Genomic DNA, 25445 nt, shown 5'->3' with positions numbered 1-25445 from the left:
TCAGTCACAGTCTTTCAGTTGATGATGATGAATTACTTTGACAGAGACAATCAGGATGAAATGGTAATGTGAGTGTGCCAGCGGATACATGGATGCAGCCAGACCAAGTCCTCCTATTTGGAAATGAAATGGTTAGTTAAAGCTCAGAAATACACACAGACACTTAAATGCTCTTGTTTGCTTAGATATACAGCCATGCAACTAATCCCTAAGGAGACTGAAGTTTTATTTGCTGGTTGTTGTTTTATGTGTACTGTATATTGCCTCTCTGAGGGATGAAATGTATGCATAAATTGGCCCTGCTCGTCTGACATTTGTTCATATGTTGATGTGCATATATATGGATAGTGTTTGCTTCCGCTGCTTATCAGATTAGCCATTCATACAGAAAACAGAATACAGTGTGGTTCACAAAGCCAGGATGGTCTGTCACAAATAATTGTAAAGATTAAGATTCTAACATTTTAGATTCATTCTACTTTCTTACATATTGCTTTTTAACAATAGTAAATGTGCAGTCAACCACAGTGAAAAACATTTGGCGTCACATTTTACCATGTTGCTTAACACTGCTTCATTTTCTGATTAATATTGAATTGGGCAAGCTGAATCTTTCAGTGATGCTAAAATGCATTGGTAAGCTTTCCGCTTGATTCAGTGCTAATCAGCTCATATCGGCTGTCACAATCGTATACATACACACAATTTTAGTTTATGATTGCCTTAATTTGGCTTAAACTAGTGTGATGATACAGCAGTGTTTGGAATTGCAGCTGAATCAACTACATGCGATCTTTAAATATTAGAAGGTTAGGGCATTAGCATTGTCATGCAAATATATAGTTATTAACATTCATACTAAAGCACCTCTGTGTGGAACGACAGTGACAATGTGCTTCAAGCATTGCTTTAGACTTTGTTTTGTTTGCTGAAACAAACCATGCCATCAGTCATTATTTAGAAAAAAAAGTGCAACAAAACGCAGGCATGAATCAATGTCTTCTGGCTCTCAATCATACAGGCTTGATAAAGTGCTAGTTGCTCTTTTGCCACTTTAAAATACTAAAGTGTTATTAAACTTCCCTGTAAAATGCTGTGACATGATCCGTCTTCATGTCTGCTTTTCCTTCTCTTCTCCCTACTTAAATCTGCTCCTTCTCAGCAACTATCTCTGAACTTTTGCTAAAACATTTGTCATATGTGTAAGTAAGAAAAGCTACTTGACACTTTATAACTTTGTTGTCTGGAGGTCAGTCAAGCAGACAGAGCAGCAGACAAAGTGATCATACAGACAAGATTTTGATTGAAAGGAGGCAGTAATCTTGGCGTTAGCTTAACATCACAGTGAGTGGGCTTGACTAGCTCAGGTTTCCCTCTGTGTTTCCATGGTGTAAAGCCTGGGAGCTGCAGGTAGGAACATGCCCACCATCTGACCGAAAGACTGAAACGCAACACCTGCATGGGCGAGTGCATGACCACATCGCACAAACGGTCACAACAGCCCATAGCTGCAGTGTCGCTCCTCAGTCTCTTCACACTCCAACCTTAATTATCACACAAAATGAGAATAGTTCCAGGCTGAGGCGCTAGCCACTGTCAATCTAGCTCAAGTTGCTTTTACTTCACCCTCCTCTGCTGGTATGGTAGCAGGAAGTCTTAAAATGCAGGTCTTTAGATGCTGCCCATCTATAGTAATGGAAGAAGTTGAAAGGTTACAGACAAAAGGCAGAGTAATTGTTTGAGGTTTTTAGAAGAAGCCTTACATGTGGCTTATTTGTCAAACTTTTTGTGTGCAAGCAAATGGCTGAAATTAAATACATTTTTGATAAAAAGAAAACTGTGGGTGTGAAATGGTTACAGTTTTTATCACTTGAGAGGAACAACACTATCATGGTGTGAAAAAGAGAAAATAGACCAAATAGAAAGAAAGAGCAATTGTGTGGAAACTGCTGGAGATTAAGCTGCTAATGTTTTCTTTGTTAGATTATATTCAACTGATTATGTTGCATCTGTTCTTTACCTTGGCCCTGTGATAGTCTGGTGACCTGTCCAGGGTGTACCTTGCCTCTCGCCCAATGACGGCTGGGATAGACTCCAGCCCCCCCGGGACCCTGAGTTGCATTAAGCGGGTATAGAAAATGGATGGATGAATTTGAATTATTCCTGCTCCCAGAACATTTAGCAATGAGAGGAAAAAAGCAAAAAATGTCATAGTTTTTATTTTTTGTCCTTGTATTTTTTGTTATTTCTGGATATAAGCATAGAATGAATAAAAGCATTTTTACTCCCTAAACTTATTTTTTTTGTATGTTCCCTGAAAGCAACACAAACCAGTTAACCTGGCCAGGCCTGGTGCAGCTTTGCTCCACACCGGCAAGCAAAATTTACAGCCGTGATGTATGACCCCAGCCGCTGAATTAATGCAACATTTCCATTAGAAAATTGCTTGACACAGCTGATATAAGAAGTTAGTGATCACAAAGATGCTTTGACATAGCATGGAAAATTGCTTATCAGAGAACCGTCATCTGCACTTTGCTGAAATTTGTGATGGAGGGCAGAGATGGAGACTGCACACACACACACACAGATATACATGTATGTATATATACACATACATATATATCTGTGTATATACATGTGTAGACACATAAACATATATATATATGAGATGATAAGAGGGATGTTATACATTGTAAACGCTTATGTGGCATGTAAAACATTTTCCAGGGCAAATTTCAATTGAAAGGCTGTGATTCAGATGTAATTTCATACTGTTTTCCACCAGTTAGTACATGACTTTAAAGTCAGTAAAGATATGCCTATGTTCATTGCAGCCGTACACTGTAATTACAGCATGATTACAGTGCATAAAAGAAACAGTGAGGCTTGATTCAAACAGCTGTAGAACAACCACAAGGCTGTATTATCCTTATTTTTATACCATATTGTGGTGTTGTCTTATCTCTGTCTCTCTGAATAGTATTGTTTCATGTAAATCCTCTTTTCTTGTCAAGCATGGGACCAGAAGGTGACAATGCTGTGTCGATTAATTTGTCTCAAAAATACTGACAAATATGTTATAGCATGTATTTATAGAAGCATTAACGTTGCATTACTTAATGTAGAACTCCGGCAACAGCAACATGACAAAAAGTACATTTCTTTTCCCTCTATTTATCAAAAGACATTCTTGATATGATTCACTTTTCTATCCCATGGCTTTTCTTTTATACTGCTGCATAGATTAACTTCAAATTCCCTGTATTGATTCTGTGGTCTCTTTGCAACAAATGCACCTCTCTTGTGGTACCAGTATTTACAGAGATCATTATATAACACTGGCATTTAGTGTTTATTAACTTTGACTTCAGTCGCTGTCATGCAAATACTGTTTTGTAACCCCCGTAATATGAGCCCCCAAATGTTGCATTGCACAGCAGCCAGAAGCACATACTGAGTTAACTGAGTTAACTGAGGTTAACCAATAATCCAGCCTCCTGTTTACTGTATTTACAAACCTAAAGGTTTGTACTAATTGTGTTTGCAGAGTCATTGCTGATTGAATTAATAATTAGCCTAGGTAGTTAGTATTAATACGTTTAGCAGTTTGCATAGTTTCATTATCTTTTCCAACTTACTTTATCCTTAAACCTTAAACCCGATGCTTAAAGATAGCATTTTTGTTCCATATTTTGTTATTTGGATATAGTTAGGGGAAATTAAGATGTTTTACCTCATAAGCAAAGAAAAGACACATACAATGTTTTGACATATTATATAGTTACTGACTGTGGACTATTTATGTTCTTGTTGTCATGAAACATGTCTTACAGATAGCATGCCTGCACATACTGCTCCATAGCACAGCAGGTACTGTATAGTGACACACCAATTGCACTGATCGGCTTGCCTCTAATCAGGTTTAGCGACAAAGACACTGGTTTCCCAAAGGCTTAGATCCTTTCATCACTTCCTTTGTGTACCTTTTAAGGTACTGTTTTCAAAATGCTATCTCTCAATTATTGGTTCACATTGGTTCTCCTGTTGTGGGATTAATTTGTGGTTAAACCAAAGCACAAAGAAGAAAATGCTTTCCAAAGTGTCTCCCATGTCAGCGTAAATTACTGCACTTATTGTATTTTGTTACCTCATCTTACGACATGATAATGTAATGGCAATCACCATTTTGCTAACTAACAACATGTAATGTGCAACCTGTTGTCCTGTATTTGTAATACATTTTCTCTCCATGCATTTAGCCCCTCTCACTGATGGGACAGTGATGTTTTAGCACTGTCATCTCACTCATTCATTTAGAGCTGTATGTGAGCTGCATCACGCCTCCAATATGTTCCGTCGAGATAACGGCATTGGGACAGACTCATTCTGTACAATATAGCAGCTGCAAAGGTACAATGCATTGTCAGTTAGTGACTGAGGCCTCATGCAGCAGCAGGATTGAATGTCCTGGTTTATCACAGATGATTCATAATGCTATTGGATTTGTTGCACATTTGATGCAACAGAAACAAGATACTCTGTTATCAGTATCACAATATCACGAGCTAACGCACAGTATAATTGTGTTCAGTTTATTCCATTCTCCATTATGAATATATGTTTCCTGTCATGGATGAAAATGAAGAGAGCCTGTGGCTTTATTCTTTTTTCAAGATTTATTTGTTTTTGTAGATGCAGAGAGAGCAGTGGAGTTGAGAGATGGAAGGAAAAATGTACTGTAAGGATTGAAAATGTCTGTTATAAGCGAATAAGAAGCAGAGCGAAGGCTGAGAGAGTGTGTGCTAGTGGTGTGTGCTCTTCTCTCCTCGACCCATGGCTACCTTAATGGAGATTAGCATCATGCTAAGTCAGATCTGATAGGCCCGTTGCTGAGGAACAGAAGGCCAGTTAGCCAGTTATCAGCGAGGACACAGACTCAGTCACTTACCATAATGGACGCTACATCAAATGAGCTGGGAGCTCAACAAGAAAGATTCCATTAACAGAGCCTAAATGATTTTCTGTGATGGCAAAACAGCAAATTAAATCGTAGTACATTTGCAGAGTTTATGATTGAAACAGATGCTCCTGATGTGATATACAGCAGCATTATTTACGAAGAAGCATGGCATTTACACGGCTTTTTTCTGTCACTGCTGACAAGGACACATAACTGACTCAAGTATATGCTTTTCTCTGTTTGTAACATTTACTCACCAAATTTCCAATGGAAAATGTCTGTGAATTTTGGAAGATTAAAAATCGTTCAAGAGATACTGATTGCTGTATTAGGCATGCAATGAGGCACAGACAGAGACTCTATCACTCCTTGTGAAACTCAGAAGCACACCTATTATGAGGAAGTAGGAGGCTGTGATATGTGAAAACTGCACCAGATGGATGCAACAACAGAAAGCCATCACACCTCTTACTTCATCCCTGTAGGCCATCTGTTTATATCCTGTCTGCTTTTCCAGTTTAGTTGTAAGGAGTGGAAGAGAACTCAACGAGAACCGCTGCAGTTGAATGTTAAAGCGCTCATGAAAAAAGTACATATAATTGGTTTTGTTGGTGCAAACTAAATTCTTGGAAAGATTTTTTGCTGTCAGATTTTCACCGTAGTTGTATCACAAGATTGAGCACAATCCACAGGCTTTTTCTGCCCAGTGGTTATCAGATACTGAAGCATGTGAGTCTTATGATTTCTTTTTACATGCATGGCACACTAATTACAACTTTGTCTGTTTTGTTGAGGTCCAACAAGAAAAAAACAAAACAAAACAACCCCAAAGCCCTCTTTTTCTATCTTTTTCTTCCGAATCTGCCTGAGCTGTTAATATCCATAAAGACCACTTAGCGAGCCGCCGTTGAATATTGACTTTGAGACTTTTCTCATTTACAGCCAGGGCCAGTCGAGGAATAGGGTTTGTAACCATCCAGTTCTTGGTCCAAAATTTACAGCTAATGTTTTATTGATTGCCCATCCTCTTTTATTTGTGGGAAAACTACCCCAGGATCCCAGCATACCTCAGCTACTTCTCCCATACTCTTCACTTATTTCTGGCTTGACTCAGAAAACTTATGCATGGATTGCTGCATCTCTATTAAGTTATTCTCTCTTCCAAACAATTAACTTTTTTTCTTCAAGAACTTACACAAAAAGTAATTTTAGGGCTCATGCATTTTCAAAATTCTTAAGTTGAAACCCACACAAATAGATTTGTCTGATATACCTCTCCCTGTTGATGGTTTAGCTGATGTTTGCTGTAGATGAGGGGCTGAAGTTGAACTCAAGTTCCTCTGTAGTGGGCACGCATAAACGTATTGGCATTTTTTCAACCTCAGCAGCTTAAATTAAGGCATTACTTGACTCACCAACCTAACAGAGTGGATCTCCCAGGTCTGTATCATGACTAAGCATAGCATGAAATTGTGCAGTGCTGCCTGAAGGCACCCTGCAGTCAAACTTCATAAAGTGAGTTTCCAAAAAAAAAGTGCATTATGCTGTGTGACAGTTTCAACACTCCCGTTGCTGCTCTGCAGGGCACAGCCCCAGTCATGCCAGCATCTGTCTCCTTGGAGTTAATGTGGCGTTTATCTCAGTGACACTGACAGTTTTTTTTATGTTGTTTCTTCTTCTTGGAAGAAACAGAGTTTTAGTTTGCATCTCTTAAATGCTTCTGGCCTTTTAAGGGTCAAGTTCAACACTACAGGCAGGTAACCTTGACTCTAAATGACTAACTAGTACAAAAAGTATGCCCTGATAATACAAGGCATATATAGAGTAAAGGGACAAACATTGGGCTGTACAAAAATCAAAAGGCAGATGGAATTGTGTCAGACTAGAGAGATAATTGGATGAAAAGAAAGTTTGAGAGAGCCATGTGCTACCAATCATGGTCTTATCAGTCAATTTTCTCTGCGTAGCCCATACAGCTCTGTATCAGCTGCATCCAGATTTATTAAGGTGCTCGCTAGCATTGTCATAAGCGATGATTGACAGGCCTGAAAAAGGTTCCTATATTCAAATGTGTAGCCTTTTTTTGGGGTCAATCTCTTAAGTACCAGTTGTGAGCGCGTGATGCTAGTTGAGCTTTGTTTTTTGTGTGTGTGGTTGAATGTGTGTCACAGAGTGGGGGCTTTTTATGATTCATGAATGCTTTTTCCAGACAAAGCAAATGGAGCAGCTTGCACCACACTTACTTTTTTCCTTCTTGAAGCTGCCATTCTTAAAGAGATGTCAAAAGATAATTAGGAAGATGAATAAGAGAGGAGATAAAGAGGAATGGTGCTTTCGTTTGGTCTGTGAGACCAAATGAGGGAACATGGAGGCCAGATATTGGCATAAACAAAGACAAAAAGACCATAACTAACTTTTTTAAAAATAATTGTGTAAGTGGAAGCTTTTTTTGTTGGTAATAAAAATATGACTCCTGTCCCATTGATAGTTGACAAGTTTATCTTTTTGTCACTTGTTATGTTATAAACAAGATGGAAAACAAAGTTAGAAAAGCAGCATGGAGGCTGGCAAACCTATATCTCTTACTCCAGTTTCTTCAAACCTTATGCCAGTTGATCAAGGGGAACAACACAGCAACTGGGAAAAATAAAAATAGAAAATCTGCAGAGTTTGCCATGTTGCACTGCCATGTTTCTACAGTAGCCCAGACAAACCAAAACAATACTCAAGAGCAGGCTATTTTAATCCTTAGCAAACACTTTTAATTTCTCCAACGTGCCTGAAAGGAGAAGTTGAGGTGAAGGGTATTAATTTGGTTGCAGTCTGCAATTTTGCCACTATGTGTCACTAAATCCCACATACTTAACCATTAAAGTAACTACAAATTATCTCTGTGAAACACTTTTATGTATTCAATCTCAATCTAATCAGGTCTAAGACCTAGACTCTTTGATCTGTAAAATGTTCAATGCCAAGACAGGCTTCAGTTTAAGCTGAAATAGTTACACAAAAGATCACACACACTATGTAAGTGTACATATTTAGACATAATGTGTGTACCATATTCAAGTTTGATTTTCTTTTGCATATGGAGTTAAACCTGTGCTGCTATCAGCATGTCGTTCTGCAATCAGACAACCAACATGCTGTTTGATACCAAGGTTTCTATCCCACCATGTTGAGTGTCCTAGTGTGTGTTAAACAATGGAGCCTGAAAAACAGAATTTACTAAATTTAACAGCCCACGCTGGAACACAGCACTCTTCCCGCAATTACTGCAATCAGAAAGAGGAAAGACATTGTAGGAGATGGATGTGAACCAGCTGAGGACACTTGTGTTTATTCACAGATTGGTAGAGCCTTATATTGGTTATTGTATTGTCATGGTGAGCAAATCAGATGCATTCAAATCAGTTTAATTACATTTTATAACATATCTATTGCACCATAAACTAGATGATGTTGAGATGTCTCAATCTTGACAAGAGTAGTGTATCAAAGTGAGTGGTGTCATCATACCTAGAACTACAGTCCATTTGCCACAATAGATAAGAGATTTTTAGATTGTATCTCATAAATATTTTTGCAGGTTTATGTAAATATAGACTATTTCCACTATTGTTTTCTTTGCCAAGCAACCATATTTTTCTTGTTTTTGTATTGTTTGAGGCTAATTTAAAACTGTGTACGTCGTTTCTAGAACCTGTAGATGTTAGAGCTTATTCAGAGTAACTTTGGGCGCTCATTCGTGCTTCATCACTCTTCTTGACCTACTTTTAAAAACAATGCAGTGAGTGGTAGTTATCTCCTGTCAACCTTCTTCTCTGTTAAATTTCTGCTGGTAGTGAGGTTGGTGTGATGTCAGTTTACTTTGGATCATTCTCAGTGAACGCCCAGTACTCTCTCCTTGTCTTCCTTTCCTTTCCTCTTCCCTGCTCTGATTTCCTTTCCTTTCCACATTGTACTTTTGGTCTTACTTTTTATTCTCCTCATTACAATATCTTTGGTAATTTGTTTCAAAGAATCTCCTCATTACATTGTGAAAAAAGATATGCATTGCATTGCAGGACATAATTGTTTTTAATGATTAAGAATCAGAGAGGCATGTCCAGGCCTAATAGCTTTTAGATCACAGAAGCAGTATTATAAAGATAGCAGCTTATCGCCAGTCTTTGAATGTCTTTGTTAGGTTGTTATTGTTCCAAGTTGGCACATTGCCTCTATTCCTTTTTTGTCTTTCTTTTCCAAGTTTTTTTCCTGTCTTCTTTTTTGAGTCGTCTTTGGCTCACTTCCACAATCAATCCATCACCTCTTGCATTTAGGCTTCTGTTTCAATAACTGGTCTACAGCAGCATGGTTCCTCATTCATGTCCATTTCCTTGTCCTTTAATAATCAAACCATGATGGATTGCCTGCATATAGATATTCATTTCAAAGCAGCTTGTAAGGGTTGGAAAACAGGAGAGGAAAGGAAAAACACTAGCTTGCGTTTTGATAGCTCATGGAGTTTTTGTAGGAGTGTGTTTATATTGGATGCTAGTTTGGTTTTTGCTCTCAAATGGACGGGCAGGTTCCTCCTCTTTGCGCTTTCTCCATTCCCTCTTCTTATCATGGCCTCTTGGGCTTAGGCGGACAGCACCTCCTGTCTTTTCTCTCTGATTTATCAGGCCAGGACTGACAAGTGTAAACACCTGTCAGGCTATCCTCCCCATTTGAGAGCTCTGGGTGGTTGGCTGTGGCCCATTTTTTATCCCTTTTTGGTGGATCCAGTTCATTATTTTCACCTTGCTGTCTTTTCAACCTTCTCTGCTTGGTGGGAATCTGTTCTACGTTCACATATAAACCCAAACACAATTTTCTCCAGCTTGCCTGTCACAACTTAAGGTGGTTGCAAACTCTTAGCAATATGGTATTTATGTGGCTGTGCTGTAAACGTGTCTTCTTTTGGTGTGGTCTGGTGTTTTTTATGGGTTTTGTGTTCACACCTGTGCGTTTCCACTCTATAACTCTACAAGATTGTCACACAGCACAACTTTCTAAAGTTGCTGGAATCCATCCAATATTCATTCAGATATTAAATCATCTAAGTTTTTATTTAGCTTCTGTAACCATGAAAAACAGCTCAAAAACCATTAATCTCCCTCAGACATTAATTCTACTTCTTATTGATGTTTGGAGGATCAGTTTACCTTGTAGTACATACGCAGGCCCCTCTATTTTGTGTAGGTCTTCAGCTATGCTTTGCTGAGTTTTCAGTTTTCTGCCTCCATCTGAACACATTACAGATGACTCAGATCTCAAGGGACTGCATGGTATTCTGTGGAACTACATCCAAAAAAATGGTCCCTACAAAATGGATAAAAAGAATGAAAATATATCCCCAAATATATCCCCATTAAAATAGCTATTTGAATACTGAATGCAATTTTTTAAAGCCTTTATGTTGCAAAATTCCAAATCTGGTGACTGGCCATGAGAGCACATTGTCAGTAAGCTACCCCTCTTCTCTCTTGCAATTCTGTCATCTGTAAAACCTTCATCACAAATCTGTGGACATTACCCAGACTGGCAGATATAAACACAAGCAGACTGCCCTCGTATCAAAACTGTCAGACAGCATTTACAAGAAGCTGCTAGCTGCTGCTTTAAAATCTTCATATGGAGTCCTTCTGCCAGATTGATAATGATCACAAACCCAAGAGCAAAAGACAAATCTGGGATTCTAAATAATGGCAATGGCATACTTGAAACAACTGACATTTGCTCAATTCCATCACATGAGATGTTATACAGACAGAACATAATATAAATAGGGTATAATATAATATAATATAATAGGTATAGCTGTGCTATTAGAGCCACAAATACATTCATTCAGAATCCGCAACATGGTCTCAAGTGCCATTGGGCAACATCAGCAGTCAGAATATTGTAAAGCACAATTTCCATATTTAAGCTTTTAGTTAAATCTTTGGTACAAAAATAGTTTGGTTTAGTCTCCAGAATAATTTTGGTTCAACCTTTGTTGTCTTGGTTACCTTAATAGTAGTTTTTGTTGACCAATCTATCCTGAAAGAAACCTCTCCCTTAATGCAGCATCACACCATTCCCTTCAGAGGGCCACCAGAAGGCTACCATCATTAGATTGTAAACATATGATACTTTTATCTAAAATAAAAGTAATTTTTCTTGGGAAACCAGCTTCTAACCTCATTCAGAAGCAGCAGTCAATCATCAACAGGTCTACTCAGATGTAATCAAACAGCAGTGTTTCACTCCATTGCACATTTAGTCTGGCACAGAGTGGGTCTCAAAAGATGAACAGCTGGGACCTTCACAGGATTAACTAATCGTGTGAATGTGTGTTTTTATGTGTGTGTGTGTGTGTGTGTGTAGACATGTTTCTATTTATGAGCACCAAACTTCATCTGTGTGTTTGTGCATTTAACTTTAAGTTAAACTGAATGTAGGCTAACATCTCCGTCCTCTTGCTCACCTGAAGCCTATGCAACTGACCTTTTTGTGATAATAAATGTGTGATTTTGTGTGCATGTTTAAGCTCTAAGCACCCATAGCTAACGTGCTGATGCAAGAGCAGCAATAACATCATTAGGGTGGCTAATGTGTTTATTGTTAAAGTAAATGCAGCTTGGCTCAGCTGCCCCCATGGGTGGCTCCATGTGTGCCTGTCCTATGTGTTTGTGATTGTTTGTCTACTTTAGGTTGTCTTAATGTTGTTTATAGTTTGAAATCATGTTTTTTCAAGTTTTATGCTCCGAGCGTTGTGTGTAGAAGGTGAATGAGTGCGTGCAGGCATTCATAAGAGGGTGTGATATGTAGAGGGATTCTAGGGGGTCCTTGTGTTTTTTTTATTTGCTGGTGCCCCCTGCCAGCATCAAGCTTGATTAAGTCCCATCTTTTCTTTTTCTACTTCATACAAATATGCAAGTGTTCACACACTGCTGCTTAATCACTGAGAATGTGCAGGAGGTGTAAAAAAATAGCAACTAAATAGTTCTCAAAATGTTATTCAATCAATCAAAAGCCTGAATAAGAGTTCACACGGATCCGCTGTTCCACCTTGTCTTCTTTTTGGTTATTTCCAGGGACTGCTCTTACAGGAGGGAAAATCCACACTCTTCTACCTGTGCTATGTGGCATTACTGAAGTGTGGGCACAACTTATTGCCTTGATTTCTGAAGCTTGATGTTCTGAGTATGCGTGAGTGTCTAAACAGTGTTGTAAAAAAGTAGCATTTAAGATCAGAGTTTAACACACTTAAACACAAGTAGGCAATTTGCTCTTCCACGCAATGAGTGTAATTCGGTAAAGACAGACTATGTCTTGGTCCCTTCTCTTCCCTTCCTATGCACATGTTGCAGCTGGTAATGAAAGAGCCACTGGTAGGCTTCGAGGTTTAACTTTGACGGTTGTCAGCATCCAATTAAAACCCACTGATATAAATTAAGGATCTGCCTCGCCTTCAGTCACTTTTGATTACAAGAAAAATTATTTTCAGTGTGATTAATTTCACAATAATAATTTCAACAAGCAGCATCTATATCTATATGGAGGACGCAATTACTGAATTGTAATTTTGTATGATTCTGGCATAATCAAGTCCTGTCTAAGATCACAATTACTGATTTATCCCATTTTATCAGAATGCACAGAGCCAGATCTTGTTTTGTTGGTCAGTGCAGCCTCCATCCATCATTCACTGTTTTCTCTCCCTAAGGGCTAACCTCTCTGTCTTATGCTGCTTCCTGCTCATCAATCAGTCAATTACTAGAGGATTTCTAGGTCAAGGTTCAGAAAAGACACACATTTTAGCCCTCCATAGAGATTTACTCTACTGTATAGGAAAAAAATCCAAATTCTATTTAAAAATTGGACAACATTAAGATGTGTATCCTGAGTGCAGCTGAGTGGACTGTTGCTGTGTGGGGAGGGGGAAAGGATCAATTTTTGTATTTTTCTCATCATAAAACATACAGTACAATGTGGTCGATAAAAAAAAAACTGTGCATGGAAAAAAGGAGTGGGCCAAAAGGAGTGCGAAAGGAGGGAGGGGAAGGGAGAAGCTTTTGAGATCAAGGTCGTATCCAGGCTTTAGTATTGGTATTCTCCTCAGTGTTAAAATGAATCTACCAGTGAATAGTGTTTTCATTCCTCTCCTGAATGAGATTCACAGGAGCATGGAGAGAGAAAGAGAGAGGGGGGACAAGAGGGACATGAACATAGAAAAGAGAAAGTAACCCCTCCTCCTCCTTCCTCTCTTCTGTTTCTTCTCCCCTTGGATATACAATAGTGAGTGAAAAAATACAGCGTGGGATAAACAACTTTTATCAGACTGGAGCAAATGAAATCGGCTTTTTTATTCAATTCTTCATCCCTGAAGCATCTCCTGCTCTGTCTACCCTGCTGCATCTCATTCCTGCAGCTTCATCTGAAAAAATAGAAGGAGCTTCATGCAAATTAAATGCTTTACTGTTGATTAGATTACAGACGCAATAATTGTCTTAGATGATTTATGGGTGTAATTGGTTGCCACAAACTGCAGTAAGAAAAGCTTAGTTGCCTTGGTTTGTGCTATGAAAACATTACATCAACAGAATGTAGGTCATTTTCTATAAAGCTTGCTTCAACAAGTACGGTACCATTAGAAAATTAGATTGCAGAGTCTATGGATTTTGCAGGCTGGTAGAATATTACAGGCAAAGGCACTGCAATTTTGAGATTTTTGGATTGCAAGGAGGATTTTTCTTCCTTTCTCTGATTTTACCGTCAGTAACTCTTGATAGGACCCTCTGATTCTGTATGTCAGCTAGCAACAAAATGATTTTTAATCTAGATTTCACAGTGTTCGGATTTTTGTTGTATAAGTGAATGCACATTTCTACATATAGTGAAATAATACCTCATTTGCAAATTAAACAGAGATAATGAAGTACATTTTTTCCCATCTTTGAAATATCTTTCAGACTGTTGATCTTCTATTTGGCTGAAACTTTGAAGCACAATGTAGGCCGTAAGTAAAAGACTGAGAGACAGTATATGGTTTGAAATGAACTGAGGCTTGCAGCAGTAAAAACTCAGCATCTGTATGTAGGTTCACACAGGCATATTTTTTTTCCTCTTAACTCGTAGCATTGCTCCCAATAATTCTATATAAGAGAAGGAATCATCACAAAACAAACACGGTATTCTGTCATTCAAAACAAAGACCAGGCACAATGAGAGAAATAATAGAGATGGAAAAAAGAAAAACACAGGATTTCAAGTGATAATATTGAGTGTTACAGATTCAAAAACCACTCTACGGTAAAATTATATCATCCTTTATTCCATGAGCAGTTTTAACTGATGGCTGTCATCTCAGTTCGAACATGAGATTGCTACCCTTGTTAAAGTCTGGCAGGTGGGAAATAAGGTACCTGCAATCCTATTTTCTCCGCGAGCACTCCTGCTTCAATAAGACCCTGTCACCCACAGGGAGGCAGAGGGACAGAGAAGCATCATTCCCTGTCTGACATCGATCTATGACGCATATTACCACCCTAATCCAATTAATTCTGTTTCGCTTGCACTGTGGCTTACTTGAGTCATCGAAAATGCACGCAAATATATCTCTGACAGACTGAAAGGGCCAAACAAAATGCACAAACCACTAATTCAAGTGGACTTGAAAATGTTTGGCCTTCCTGACCCCTGGGTTCTGCATTTCTTTGTCTAACACAAAGAATGCAGAAACCAAAGAAGGAAAGCAACTGATTACATAGCCAGGTGTAAGCACTGTTTGACAAACTTTCTTTCCCTGTCTATCTCCTCCACATCTACCTTTTCTGTCTCTTTTTGTACAGACTGAGCCAAATCTGTTGTAGAGGACCAGCAGCAGCAGTGTTGGTGCGACCATGAGGTCAGAGGCCTTGTTACTCTACTTCACGCTACTGCAAATAGCCGGGGCAGGTTTCCCCGAGGACAGTGAGCCTATTAGCATCTCACACGGCAACTGTAAGTATATATTTTTTCCTTGATTTTCTTTCCTTTCTTCAGGTCCTTATTACTACACCTGTGCGACTCTTCTCTTCCTATAAGTAGTCACTTTGCTTTCACCCTTTCCATTGTCTCTTCATCTCCTACTTTGCCAATCTTCCTTCTCAGTATTTGTCTCACTTGCCGTGTCCTTTTACTCCTCTGCCTCCTTTTCAACCCTTGCCTCCTCTTCAGCCCCCACCTTCCCCAGTCTGAATGCATTTTTAAGCTATGGTGTGCAAATGGCCATCCAAAGATAGCCCTTCTGCACACACTAAAATTATGGACTTTAGACAGCACTTGAAACAGAGCCCACCCTACATCAAAGGATGATCTTCTATTTTTCTTTCGGGCTCCTAATGCTGTTTGTGATAGTGTAAAGACTGTGGAAAGCTACAAAGAAATGGTCAATGCTTCTTGTGTTTCTCTCTGTGTTTCACCCTCTGTTATGTCCTGTACTTCTGTCTGTATGTTCTGGCCTGGAGAGCTGAAATACAAGCCAGCCAGGCTCGTGCAGACCTGTGTTCTTCTATCAGACTGTTTATTTAAACCAAGTGCTTTCATCTAGAGCCACTAACAATAGAAAGCTTGCATAGTACAGTGTAGCATATTTATTGTTGCAGGACAATCTCAAACCACTGGGTGTGTCTCCTCATTTAGCTAGGACACATGTGTTGGCATTTAACCCATGACAAACTTGAGAAAAGCTTTGAAATTCATAATATCCTGAAGTCATCTTTACTATTACTGCAGGGGTCCATTTTTGCTTCCTTCTTACAGACACAAAACAATATCCAGCTTTTGTGGGCCACAAACCTGGAAGGAACAACACGCAGCGGCACAAACTGGACATCCAGCTCATCATGATCATGAACAGGACATTATACATCGCTGCCAGGTGAGTGATAATCACAGTTTAATCTGAGTACTGCTGCCATGAAACAAAACAGAACAGTTTTATTGCATTTTATTCTGGAATAAAGTCAAACTGAAAAAAGGTGGTTTCATACGGATTATTGAATTTCTTCATCATCCCTTCTAATATAGCAGTTATTTTGTGAACACGACAGCCCGCTTTAACTTAGTTATGGCTGAGAACTGTGAACCAGACCACAGTGAGATGAAAGTTTGATTTCTGCACCCATAGGGAGAGCTCAGTTCCCTGTAAGATACAGAAATGGTCCTCATGTAAATATGCTTAGCTTTTGTTTGATTTTGTTTTTTCAAAGTACAGCGCTGATATCCTCTAGGGTACAGCTGAAGCAACAAAGCAGCTTTTCTACCTTTTTTCGGACCATTCCTACCCCTTCATTTCTTGGTGTGTGGGGCCCTCAGACTGAACTTTTGAGCCCTGAGGTGCTCTTCTTTTAAATTTTGGGAATCAGTTGGGACCAATCAGAGAGGAATGTTGAAGCCTTGCTGTGTGGACTATTTCTTTCATTACCTCCTTGTTTTCTATTTTGAGCTCGCTGTCTGCCGAAACCCCATTTACTCTGTGTGATGTCCCTCAAGATTTCTGTCCTCCTTTTTTTTGGACATCCAAGCTGATATAAAAGCTCACATGCTCACATTAAATAAAAGAGTTTCCTTATTGTTTTTTTTTTTACATAAAAAAAGACTATAATTTAGGTTCTCAGTTCACCATCCAAACAGTCTTAATGCACAATCTGTGTCAATAAACAGTAACACAGAACTGATACGCTTATTTTTTCTTGAGTTTTTGCTTTGATTGGTATTTTTTCCCCATCTGTCACCTGTCTTTATTGCTTTCTGTCTCTCTGTCTGTCTGTTTTCACCTTTGCATCTTTATGTGACTAATCATTTGAGAGAATAGAGCTTAATTACACAGGCAATTACATGACCCATGGTTTTTTCCATAATCATATTGATTTAGCCTTTTTTCTTGACATAAGCATTTTAGAAGCACTACAGATTGCTCACTTTGTAAAACAGTACTTAAAGCATCAGCCAGCGGGTTTACCTTCAACTTACGTCTGAAAGTGCAGCATAATGTAAAAATACAGTAGCACTGAAAAGGTCTCAAGAAAATGGATCCTTACGTGCTCATTCTTTGCCATTTATGGATAATTGAGTGGCAGGCTTGATTGGAGACTGTTGAAAGCCACAATAGGGGTCTTTCTTTGTTTTCCTCTCAAGCATGTCAAATTAAGAGGAAGGGGGGGGGGGGCTGGTTTAAGTGGCAGAGCTTTTTAACATATCTGTGGTCATTAAGCAAAGGTGTGTGGAAAGAGCGAAGAAACAGAGAAAAAGAGAGAGCCTGTATAAGTGTGTGTGTGTGTGTGTTGGGATGTCAGAGGCTTTGGTCTGCCTGTTGCCCACCTGCTCAACATGGGGTCGTTGGGGCCTGAGGGGTCGAGGAAGGAAATGAGACACAGAGGGTTTATAGAAGGTGTGTCTATGTGAATATGAGCACGAGGGTGTGTGTTGCCTAGTTTAGTGTGCTGACCAGTTGTCATGTGGATTTAAAAGTGGCGTCTGTAGCCACATGTGTGCATATGGCCATACGTTGGGGATGGTGAATATGGGTGGAGGAACTTCAGCCAGGAATCTCGTCTCCATTGACTCTTGCATGTGTTAGTGTGTGAAAGTGTGCTGTTACCAAACTTTCGTACTTGTTTGTGGCAGACAGGAATTCTGACACATGGTCATGGTATGTGACCTCTGAATTAGTAGAATGGCTGCCTCAGATTAGACAGAGTCGGATGACTGGAATTGATCCGGACACAGAAGGGAAAGTTAGAGTCGATAGCATGGACATACAAATGACAGTTGCGGCACAAACATCCATTGGCTCTAACAGGATATCGATAAAGACATGAAAAAGTTAAATGACAGTGTAAGGAAAACAGCAGAGACAATTACCACTTCAGAAATCAATGTGAAAGTGAGCCAACAGGCAGCAGGAATCAAGCTACGAAACAACGCACAATGCAGCAGAAAGAAACTGAGCAACATCAATAGTTGCTTTTATGAAGGTTGTCCAGTTAAATGGCTTGTTTATTCTGGGGCCAGTATCACACAGCTTTGCCATCATGCCTCTAGACTGGTTTGCCTCAGTTCTTGGTGTGCAGCAGCTTGCAGATGGCCTCTGTGAACACAGTCCAAAACCCAGCCCTGTTTCAGCCTGCTTTTTCAATGACTGCTCAGTGTGTTAAAGTCCCATTGGCTCTTGTTTCAGCTTTGGCAAAAAAATTTAAAAAGAGAAAAAAAAAAACAGATTTTAAGGCTGTAAGCTGTGCCATACATACAAACATAGCAACTGATAAAATGGTAAATAGACAAAAGTGTCTTAATCCATAGAGGGATTGAGTTGAGTCTTTGGCAGGAGAGAAATGCAGCAACAGATGCACTGATTGATAATTTATTCTGAGAATTCAGTCTTGAATGAAATGTATTTTTTCAGTTAAGTCTGACAGTCCTATTTCAGCCAGTGTATGTGGACAAGTAATGAATACAATGGCCTCTGCCGATGAGGTCAAATGGTTTTTGAAATATTTGCAAAATGTCATTAGCCTTCTTAAACTCGTATATGTTGAATGTTGATTATGAATTCAGTTCATGGCTCGTTTAGTTCTTTAATATTCTGAATCATATTCCATGGCTTAACTTCCATCAAGTGTTTTATCCAGAGGGACACTACAGCTTGATAAGATATCAGACCACATGCTTTTCATATTCAGTTTTTTCAAAACACTCTTGTTTGTTCAGTTTTAATAAGCAAGAAGCAGAATTTCTGCCAAGAAATATTGTCTTAATGGAGAACAATACAGTTATAGAGTATAGCAAGTTATAACAAGATGTGTTAGTAAAGTCACAAGAAATATAGGCAACATTAATGGCTTATCGACCTTATTGATCGTCATTTAGACAAGCTCGCTTCTACATTAATGTTACTCAAATCTTCATTTAGACATACTTAACACCAGTGGGTGCCATTCATGTGAAATTGGATAGTTCTCCAAGTTAGATACATGTTTCATCAACAGTTGATTTAAAAACAGACACTTTTTGGCAGTTTGCAAAGATTGTATTACTGTTATTGTCGACTCTAGAAAAACATCAGTTTTCCCTTCACCTGAGTTCAGGGTCTTGGATGGAGAACATTAAAAGAAGCTATTTTTTTTTTTGGTTCGGTTGCTGTGGAAAAGTTCTGAGTCATTACACCTTTTAATGACAGGGAAAACCATTTACCTAACGACACAATCTGTAGCATTCCACTAAAACACAGATCACTTGCTGACTTTGGAGCCACCTCTACTTGTGTCTGTCACTGATGTAACTGCATGTGTTTCAGACTTTTGCTGTGTTAACAATGATACACATATGTTACCAGGTTCTAGAGAGAGTGCAGTTGGGATACTCAGACATGAAGCTGAAACATGAATTTTAATGGAAAGCAGTGTGTGTCTGAAAGGGAAATGAGTGATAAACATGAGACCCAGCTTGGCACTGAGCTGTTGTTTGAAACTGTTGTGATTGCATCCATCAGTCATACATTATCTAAGATAAACTGAGACTTGATGTATATTAAGTTGAGGTAATAAACATAAAAACTTCATCATGTGTAACCTCAGTGTTTTATGTGTGTCTGTTGTCATGTGTATTAGTTGTGTAGCACGTTTAATAAAAGCAATAAACTGTTTGGTGATAGATGGAAGTGGTAGGATTCCTATCCCAAAGGTCCGTATTTCATGGGCAGGGTACACTATGTACAGCATTCAGAGGAAATTTATCACAGCGCAAAAGGAGATTTATCTTTTTCATTTCTGCTGAAAAATAGTGTGTGTGTGGGTCAGAGTGTAGGCATGAATATAGTGTAGAGTGTGTACAACATCACAAAGACACGGCTCCAAAGTGTGTGCGCTCTTTTTCAATAAATTGACTGAAGCCAGTTGCTACGTTTAAGTCAGACACATTTTCAAACCTGAATCTCAATATTGAATACTTTGTTTTCTTCTGGAATGTTAAATTCTGTTAAATGTGTGTTCTTGAACCTCTACCTTTGTTAGAATTAATTTTTTCATTTTATCTTTGTAACCCTTAAGAGTGTGGAGCTCAGTTTTTATCACATATTCCTTACTGAAACAGCTATTTTAGATGTTTAGATGAAACTGTTTCTAAGCTTGAATGTTATTTTTTCTAATTTTGTTTAATCAGTTTTAAAACTGATAAGATGTGAGGAGAGTTTCATAGGCTGTTGTTAAGCTAACGAAGTAGCCACATTATCTAAACTACTACAAGTAATTTGGACATTAATGCGTAGGTGAGCACTCACACAACATTAGTGATTATCTATCACTGCTCAGCAAAAAAATTGTGTATACACAACAAGAGTATTGTGATTACTCAAGTTGAAAATTGTCTGTAAATTGCAGTAGGTGTTTTGGTGGGTGGTTTAGGTAACAATAATCTTACCTTTTGCTTTTGTTTTCTGTTTAAGGTCAGCTGCTGTAATACAGGTGCTCATTTAGGTGTCTGTTTCAGCAAACTAGCTAGTTTCCATGGGCTCATTAATCATTAATGATGACAGATACCAAAATGAATGAAGGCTAAAACTTTGGAAAAGTGACACAGTGGAATTTTCTTTTAGGGTTTGCACATATTTTTAGGACATGACAGGACAGATAGTCCATACATGCTTGTGCATGTGAGTATATGTGACTGTGTTACAGTAAATGCTGCCTGGCATGCATGTCCTATGTCTCGCCACATGCAGGGCATAGTCGCCATTCTTGGGCTGCAGTCAGCCTTTACCATGGTAACACCAACCACACTCTGTTTACACCCCTCTATGAAGCTGGGAAGCATGGGAATCAGAGAGAGAATGTGAATGTGTGTGTGTGGGAAAGAAACAGAGATGGAGTGATCAGTGTGAGAGTGAGAGCTGAAGGACCAAAATTTGTGGTTGCCATTTGCAGTCACACAGAGACACACACTTACACTCAAAAATCCAGATTACCTTCTTTCAGCTGAGTCCACTGGAATCGTCGTGCCTCTGTGGATGCTGTTCCTCCCTGTTGGGTCTCTTTGGGTCTCGCAGTGGAGGCCACAAGAGTTTCCATTATTGTCACTCCACCAAATCCTGTTAAAGCCCACTAATGACTGGGATTACACGGTTGCGTCCTCTCCCTCTTCTCGCAGCATCAACGGCATCCAGCAATGTCCGGACTCTGAAACAAAGCTTGCCGTTCTAGTTATCATTCTCATCATCACCTGACATAAAAAGTTGTAACAGAATTTCATTCAAAACATAATTCTTTCTTCTAACAGCTTACTGAACAAAACCTATACAGACTCTGATTGCGGTGGTTGATGTCACAATGTTAGTGCAGCAGGCAATTAACTTACATGTGGTTGCGGCCACTGTAGTCAGTTATTGAGGATCATCTGGGGTGTTAGAGGCTTTTCTCACTTTTTCTCTTCATACAATTTTTTTAAATGGTCTCTTTTGATTTTTTTTGTTTTTACTCCTGGCTAGTGATACATTAATGCTTGATTAGGTCCTCCTGGAATCATATTTAAACAGTTTGTCCGACTACTGTCATATTTAACCCCCTCCCCCATCCACTTTGGTGAAGAGGATTTGAACCAGTGAAAGCCGAGTAGTCGGACAAACTTCACTGAAATTCCATCAAAGTCTTAGGTAGATATAATATGGCTATAATCGAATGTTCTCTGTTGGTGTAGTCGCCACTGTGGGACTCGTAATCATGGTGACGTAAAAAATGGAGAAGAGGTGTGACCCCATGCTGTCATGTTATCAGATTTGTTCCATACAGTTATTCATACAACTTTTATGGTTTCTATTTTCTCACAATTCTTTTCTTTTCTATAGAACTCTAACCCACAAATTGTTAGTTAGTCACTACAAATAAAAACGGCAATGGTTAGAATGAATTAAAATCTCTAGGTGTGCATTTTGTAACACAGTTTTAAACAGCTAAAGTCATGGCTCACAAATCGTGATATTCATGCCTAGTAATTCTCATCATATCACATTAGGTTTGATACAAGTTGGATTTGACTTTGGACAGAAATATTTCAAAATATAGATCCCAAGCATTTAATGCAATATGTCATCATCTGTGGCAGATGTTACCATATTGTTGGTGTGCACAGATAATTCATTAGTAAACAAGTGAATTGATAAAAAGATACATAGAGAAAACTACGACTCAGTTGTCTCTTGTGCAAAAATGGCGTGTACTCTGAGACTACATGTAAAGAGAATCACATCTTTCATGCTGTCATTTTTTTCCCTGCCTGCTTAATTGCATGTTCAAAAAAATGCCCCTCACCCTACTAAAACAGCCACACACAATAACACACAAGCACAAAAGAGAAAAGTGTGGAGAATGTGGAAGCCCATAATGAGAACTTCAACCTTCAAAAAGAACAACCTGCCTCAGCTTGGGGGTGGGTGAACCCTGGCTTGTCGCATTTCATGCCACCACATCACCGAGGGCCTCTCGATGCCCTCAGCTCTTTCAGAACTTCAACAACTCCCTTCACAGCCCAAAGGTGCCTGCTGGCACCCCCCCCCCCCCCCCCCCCATCCACTTTGGTGAAGAGGATTTGAACCAGTGAAAGCCAAAAACAATGTACAATGGGCCTTCCTCCACCACCCATGATCCAGTTATGAAGAGAGGGGAATATGGGTGAAGAGGGTGATGAGGGAGAAAGGGTGGGAGGCAGAGAGGAGGGTGGATGTGCAAGCATTTAGTTTGTAGAAAGCAGGGTGGTGGCCTAAGGTGCGAGATGCATGCTAATCACATTCTCCTCTTTTCTCCTGCTGGAGTGCGAGATAGTTTGACAAAGACCCAACAGATGGACTAAGCTCGCCGGCAGTCACCCTAGAAGAAACCCACTGTTATGAAAACGACATTCTTCCACACAAAGACCCTGTGTTCTCATGGTCACTCATGGCTACATGTTTGATGGAGACCCTCTATGTCACTCTGCTGTACTCAGTCTCACACTCTTGCCCACACTCAGTTGTTCTACTGTCTTGACTTGATCCCTCAGCTCCTTTCTCCCAGTGGGTACCCATCCTCTTACAATGCCTCCATATTTGTGCCTGACAGAATATTTGCATACCTTCCATCCTACTCACTCATATTTGTCACAGAATTTTGGGAAATGCGAAGCCCACGCCAAGTTATTCACATTGACACCCGATGTTCTGCACTCACCCAGTGTCAAAGGCTTACTGTTACTTCCTTTTCTTCAGAATCCCACTGTGTGTCGTATTTCATCATCAGCACTGGAACCTCTATAACCTCATGTTTTATGTAACCGCACCATGTCAGCGATCAACAGCTGGTTTTGATTTGATGAAACTGTGTCCATGAAAAGGCCTGAACACGTTGGATGAATTCAGACTGATTTGAACACAGTTGATTTTGGGTGAGGTGTTAGACACAGATTTTAAAATGCAGGTTGTACCTACCAAGGAGGAAGCAAAGGCAGAGATTTGAGGCTTTGCTGAAAGAAGAAGGTGCTGGTATAGTAGTTTGACCTACTTATATGACATGACTTACATTCTCTGAAAATGTGATTATCTCCCTCACGTGACTTAAAGTTAGTGTTGAAAATATTTTTCGACTAAAAGTTGTTACATTGTGAATATCTTAGAATGAACCATTTATTTGTGTGCTGTCATCGTAAAAGACACATTGAAGTGGAGGACTGTTACCAGAGAAGAAAAATTGAGGGATCAGTTGTTGTGGGTGCTGTGTCTTGAGAAGTTTGGCGTTACACGTTTGAGGAATGGAGGATCGTATTTATCATAGGATTCAACAAGAGACAAAGGCACTTGAACTGACCCAGTCAAAAGTACCAAACCACAAAGATGCTAAACTAATTTGGGATAGACAAAGGTGTAAAACAAGAATTGGCACTGGTGTGGCTTTACCTAGATGGCAGCCGCTGATGAAGAACAAAAGACTTTAGAGTTACACCTTAGAAATATGCAGTTTGTTGCTAGATAGTGGCCGAACAGCATTTGAGATGGTTTCTGTTTCTGATGTGATTACCAGGTATCAGATGGTGTTACACTATTACCTTAAAGAAGTTGAGGGAAATTTTGAACAGTCATTTTGTGCAATGTGTGTGGCATTGATTTAAAAATGCAAGCTGCATCTTCCCAGGGGGTTGAAGAGGGAGAGAGGTGACTCTTAACTCATGAATAGGTGGATGCCTGTTTTCTGTATGAAATAGGGAAGAGTTATTGTGGTATGGCCTACCTAAATGATGTGTCTTACTTTTTCTGGGGAAGTGATTATCTCTCAAACCCATTATGACTTAACAGCCACTATTCCCCTTGAGAAATCATATAAAGATTATACTCCCTACCAAACTCCAGAACTTAGATGGGATTCATTAGGGTTTCTTAATTTTCCTCTTCAAAGTAATGGTAGTTGTCTGTAAATCTTGCTCAGTCCAGACCTCTGAATCTAATCACTCCAAAGAGGAGACTGAAGCTGAAGAGTGTAATGAGTTGAAGATTTTTTTTGAACATCAATCAATGTTACGCCCCTCTACATCCTTAATGGCCTAGTGGTGGCAGCACAAGAAACTTTGTGTGATGCATTGGCTTCATCTGTGAAAGTGTCGATAAGGGATACATGTTGTGGCTTTGCCTAAACATTTAACTTTGATGAGTTATTTTTGAAGACACGACTTCTAAAGCTTTATGGTTTTAGTCCCTCTTTTTATGTTTTGGCGCAACAGACCAGGCTGTGACAGTCACAAATCAAAACAAACGGTGACAAAATAAAAGTTACGCCTAGGGTTTTCCAAATTCTTTTGCCCGAACAGGACTGCAGCTTTTGACTGTGCACTGCATTCAGGCACTGCATTGAAATCATACTCATTTTGAAGACACTGGGTCAGTAAAATGCTGTTTTTTTTTCAATAGTGACAACTCATTCAGTTAAAATATTTACATAGGTTTAAACAAAATTCAAATCAAATCAAAGAAAAAGCTATGTTAAATGCCTGCTCTTTGAAGAACCATGCAGACACAGAGAAATGATTATAAATCTCATTGTATACTGTGCTTAACGTCCTGTTTGACATTTTCTTAAACAAACCAAAGGGTCTTAGATTGATACCTTACCATAAAGTAGTAGCTACTACTTTCTATTTAGTTTGCCACAGTTTGAAAATAAACTCTATTTTTATGTTTCATCCTTGAGGTTTTTCAGAAAAGGCAGTTTCTCGAAGACCAGGTGATAGTTTTCATTGCTTATTTCCAATTTGAAACATTTTTTTTTAGGCAATAATCCAAAACATTCTTTGGTTGTTGCGTCTTATATGTGAGAATCTGCTGCTTCTCTTTTAAAAAATGTGTGTTGGACAAAAAAAGACTTCTCACGATGGAGTGAGAAATTGTGATGATGATCTTTGTTGCTGTCTTTTATCA

At 39.1% G+C, this 25445-nt stretch overlaps 1 protein-coding gene across 2 annotated transcripts in view; it reads left to right on the top strand.

Moving 5' to 3' along the window:
- sema6a (sema domain, transmembrane domain (TM), and cytoplasmic domain, (semaphorin) 6A) overlaps positions 1-25445 on the top strand; it is a 102399-nt gene that overhangs the window by 29312 nt on the left and 47642 nt on the right. For both annotated transcript variants that reach the window (XM_072387653.1, XM_072387652.1), the window contains exons 2-3: positions 14827-14977; positions 15779-15896. In XM_072387653.1, the coding sequence (XP_072243754.1) occupies positions 14878-14977; positions 15779-15896 (218 nt within the window). In that variant the 5' untranslated portion in view covers positions 14827-14877. The remainder of the gene's footprint in view (positions 1-14826; positions 14978-15778; positions 15897-25445) is intronic.

The sequence above is a fragment of the Leuresthes tenuis genome, unplaced genomic scaffold (genome assembly GCF_036924035.1).
Source record: "Leuresthes tenuis unplaced genomic scaffold, fLeuTen1.0.hap1 SCAF_6, whole genome shotgun sequence".
Taxonomy (NCBI): Eukaryota; Metazoa; Chordata; class Actinopteri; order Atheriniformes; family Atherinopsidae; genus Leuresthes; species Leuresthes tenuis.
Note: the sequence above shows the minus strand (reverse complement) of the source record. Positions and strands in the feature narration are given on the sequence as shown.